Genomic DNA, 3,528 nt, shown 5'->3' with positions numbered 1-3,528 from the left:
CTAAATGAATAATATCGCGCGCTCGCTCGCTCGCTCACACGCTAGCTGATTTTTTTATTTTTTTTTTCCAAATTTGCTCTTGCACGTGCAGTTCACCCATCTCCTGCCATTTGTTTGTGTACCAGTCCTGGAATAAATTCATTGTTCATTGGTTTTTATTTTTGTTATTTTACTTTTCAGCCACAGTCTATTTTCGATCAGCTGCCTTCCGCCGACTGACTTCACAGATTCTGTGAGATGCATTGCCATTCACATGCAAATTAGATATCTGTTATGTTTTTTTGGTCTATTTATACATCCAATTAGAAACGTGACACCGGCGGCCCCCTGTTTGCCCCCTTCCTCTGCCATTTCCTCCCCAGGTTTCCAACGTGTTGCTCTCAAGAAACTTTTCCACTCCGTGACGGCATCAGACAGAGAGAAACTTTACCCAGCCCTGTGTGTGTGTGTGTGTGTGTGTGTGTGTGTGCATTCATAATCCCACATCCTGCTTTCTGTGTAGCACAAAGAGGGGAGGAGACGGACTGTCACACCTCCTGCCACATCCAGACACTCTCTCCCATGAGGAGTGCACGGTACGAATTAACAGGCTGCGCTCGCGGATGAGGCCAAGTTTTACAATATTGCTGATTAACGGGAACTACCCCAAGCTCACCGAGCGCTCCCCCCCGCCCCACCCGGCTCTGGCTGACATGAAAAATCCAGGTGAGGCTTCAATTTTCTTTACCACCAGCAGCAGCCCCAGCGGCAGCCGGGCCTGGATGTTGAATGTTGGATGTTGGATGTTGGATGTTTGCCTGCGAGACTTCATCTCTCCGCTCGCTGTGCGTTCCGACAGAAATCGCGTGCCTCCTCGTCGTAACCGCTGTCCTCCTCATCACGTGGGGAATCTCAATCAATTCCTTTGATGTGCGCGGAAAAGCAGGAAATGTTCTCGGTGAGCTAATTTCCACCTGTTACATCAGCCCGCTCTTTTCATTAGATTTGGTTTGAAACGTCTAAATAACACCCCATCCCACTTCTTACTCTTTTTCCTTCTTTTTTTTTTTTTTTCTTCTTCTTCCAGGAATCTCTGATTTCGAGCAAATAATCCGAGAATCCCAAACAGGTAAATCAAAGCGGGCCTCGCCGTCTCGCCGGCGTTGCGTCATCTGCATCTAGCCTGGCTGTGTAACCGCCGCTCTCTTGCACGCAGAAGCGCCCGAGCCCAAGTGCGGCCTCTCCAGGGTCTGTCCGCTCCACCACTACGCTCTTCGCCTCAGGAGTGGAGCTGCCGGCGTGGTCGGACCCGAGATCTGCTTCGAGGGCAAAGTGTACGTGCTCCGACTCCCGTCCAGTCCAGTACAGCGTCTCGAATAGTCCGACTCGACCCCCAAGTGCTCTGGAAGCAGCAGCCGGGAAAAAACTCCTCCTGTAGGAAGAAACCTGGAGCAGACCCAGATGTCAGAAGGCCGGTCGGGGGTGAAAAGGAAAAACAAAATTAAAGAGGGACATTGAGATATAAGTAGTCAGAGTGGCAGACAGGCCAGAGTGAGTTGCAGTGTGAAAATCAAATGATTACAAAGCTCTTATGATATATAATATAAATGTACTTAAACATATAAATATAGAAAGACATCATTAGTATATGTAAATATGTATACGTATATAAATAAATGTTACTATGTAATTATAGGCAAAATTAATTTGAAGTTTAAATGATACTTAAAAGTATAATAGTGTTTTTTTTTGCTGCTGTCCATATAGAAATGATTTGTCTGCGGCAGAAAGGAGGGGGGATTTCAATAAGATCTCATTTGCCTTTGTTGTTCTTGAAGCATCATGAGTCATTTGCTGAATAATGTGGGACCCGGCCTGAACATCGTCGTGATAAATGGTGAGTAAAAATACGTTGGATGGTGCGGCTATTATTACACCGCGGGTATAATAATAGTACTCGCTATTATCATAATACTAGGTTTTGCGCAAAATTGCAAAGCGGCCAATAATCTTGCGGATTACGTTTCAAATCTAACGCCACTTGTCAGGGGTTTATTTGTTGCATGTTGTCAAGTCTGTTCATCCCCATCTGCAAGTTGTGTTCTTCCACCAAGTCTTTATAGTCCTCCTTGCAAAATATCCGCTATTCCCTGGCAAATAATGAATCACCGTCTGCTGATGAGGATCGTGTCACACCTCATTGAGTGTTTTCCATCTCAGATGAAAACGGAGCTGTGGAAAAATTTGGCTTTCTGAACACGAAGGGCGGAAGTGAGTTTTGCTTTCATCCTCCCAGGTTCTGTTTTATTTCCCTCTCGCTGCTCCAACAGTTTTTGTAACCTAAAAAAAAAAAAAAACATATTTTGTATTTCTTTTACGACTCCTCCCGAAGACCCAGAGGACACGCTGTCGTACCTGAAGGGGATTAAACCGGGAAGGATTGTTTTGATGGCTTCATTCGACGATGTCACACCAAAGTGAGTTAAAGCTTCAACCTGGATTTTAGCGACCGGGAACAAACTTTGTGACCGGCAGCGGCGGCGGCGGTGGCGTTGGCGGCGGCGTCAACTCTTCTTCCCTTTGCTCGGTGGCAGGCTGACAGGAGAAACGGTGGACCTTCTCGCCGCCATGGGAAGCGCTTTGATCGGGTCTGTGAAGGCCCGAGACAGCTGGGTGTTTGCCGGGAGGGCGGGGACGCAGCGCAGGAGCCAGTTTGAGAAGGTCAGTGAGCGGAAAATGAAACACGCGGCGGCAAGAGAAAGATAATTAACGGTAAACAAATGTTCCCTCTCGTCACCGCTCACCTGTCAGAGAGCCGCTAACGATGAGGAAACCAACGTGTACGAAGGCTGGCCGGCGCTGGTGGAGGTGGGTGGCTGCTTCCCGTTGGCCCTCAGCTGATGGGCGCAGACCTCTGAGGGCTCTTTCCACTGACAAGAGCAAAAGGTTTCCGCCGTAATTACAGGCTGCATAAATAAAGCCAACAACACTTGACTACTTAAATATTACAGTAGTTTGTCCCTCTGGGCGCGATGTGCTGTGTTTTTTTTTCTCTCTCTCTCTCAGACTCCCGCAGGTGGAGCATCATTTATTATTTACCTTTCAGCGAAAAGCAGGTCACCTCAGCTTCTGCTCGGTGCCCTTTTCAGTATCGTCTTTCTCACGTTAGCCTTTGACACACGCGCTTTCCTCTTTCTTTTGCCTGACTGCATTGTTTGCGGCCCTCCTTTTTTTTAAACCAGCATGTAGCTTTGAACTTTTTTTTACACAGGTATTTATTGTTCTTGTCCTCTAGTTCAATGACCCCTCTGAATACTAGCAGGGAGAAAAAGTTCTAAACAATTCGTCTCAACATACTATCTGATGCTTTTATTGTGAAATGAAATTTGCCCGCATCTGTTATTGAACTCTTGAACTTCTTTTGCTTCATTTACTTTCAAGGAAATTTTTAGAAATTTGTGATGTCACAAGGGGCACTGCTACCTCTCACAGTTAGTGGCCCAGATGTATGTTCCATGCGTGTATTGACAATAAAGCTGCTTTACTTTT

General features: G+C 46.5%; 1 protein-coding gene across 1 annotated transcript; it reads left to right on the top strand.

Moving 5' to 3' along the window:
- The first annotated feature begins 206 nt into the window (after positions 1-206).
- Positions 207-3,528, top strand: LOC142895825 (protein FAM3C). Its single transcript, XM_076037128.1, has 9 exons — positions 207-705; positions 839-937; positions 1,067-1,108; positions 1,196-1,313; positions 1,818-1,876; positions 2,200-2,250; positions 2,372-2,456; positions 2,574-2,700; positions 2,791-3,528. Exons 1-9 carry the CDS (start codon positions 603-605, stop codon positions 2,878-2,880), a joined length of 774 nt encoding a protein of 257 aa, XP_075893243.1. The 5' UTR covers positions 207-602; the 3' UTR covers positions 2,881-3,528.

The sequence above is a fragment of the Nelusetta ayraudi genome, unplaced genomic scaffold (assembly GCF_046127955.1).
Source record: "Nelusetta ayraudi isolate G7.1 ecotype Tasmania unplaced genomic scaffold, CSIRO-AGI_Nayr_v1 ptg000050l, whole genome shotgun sequence".
NCBI lineage: Eukaryota > Metazoa > Chordata > Actinopteri > Tetraodontiformes > Monacanthidae > Nelusetta > Nelusetta ayraudi.
This window is presented reverse-complemented; position numbering and strand designations above follow the sequence as displayed.

Excerpts from the sequence above, each read along its gene's own strand:
- LOC142895825 (XM_076037128.1), top strand. The coding sequence starts at position 603 with ATGAGGCCAAGTTTTACAATATTGCTGATTAACGGGAACTACCCCAAG. Across the intron at positions 938-1,066 it reads AAAAGCAGGAAATGTTCTCG|GAATCTCTGATTTCGAGCAA; the intron begins GTGAGCTAATTT and ends TTCTTCTTCCAG. Across the intron at positions 2,457-2,573 it reads TTCGACGATGTCACACCAAA|GCTGACAGGAGAAACGGTGG; the intron begins GTGAGTTAAAGC and ends GCTCGGTGGCAG.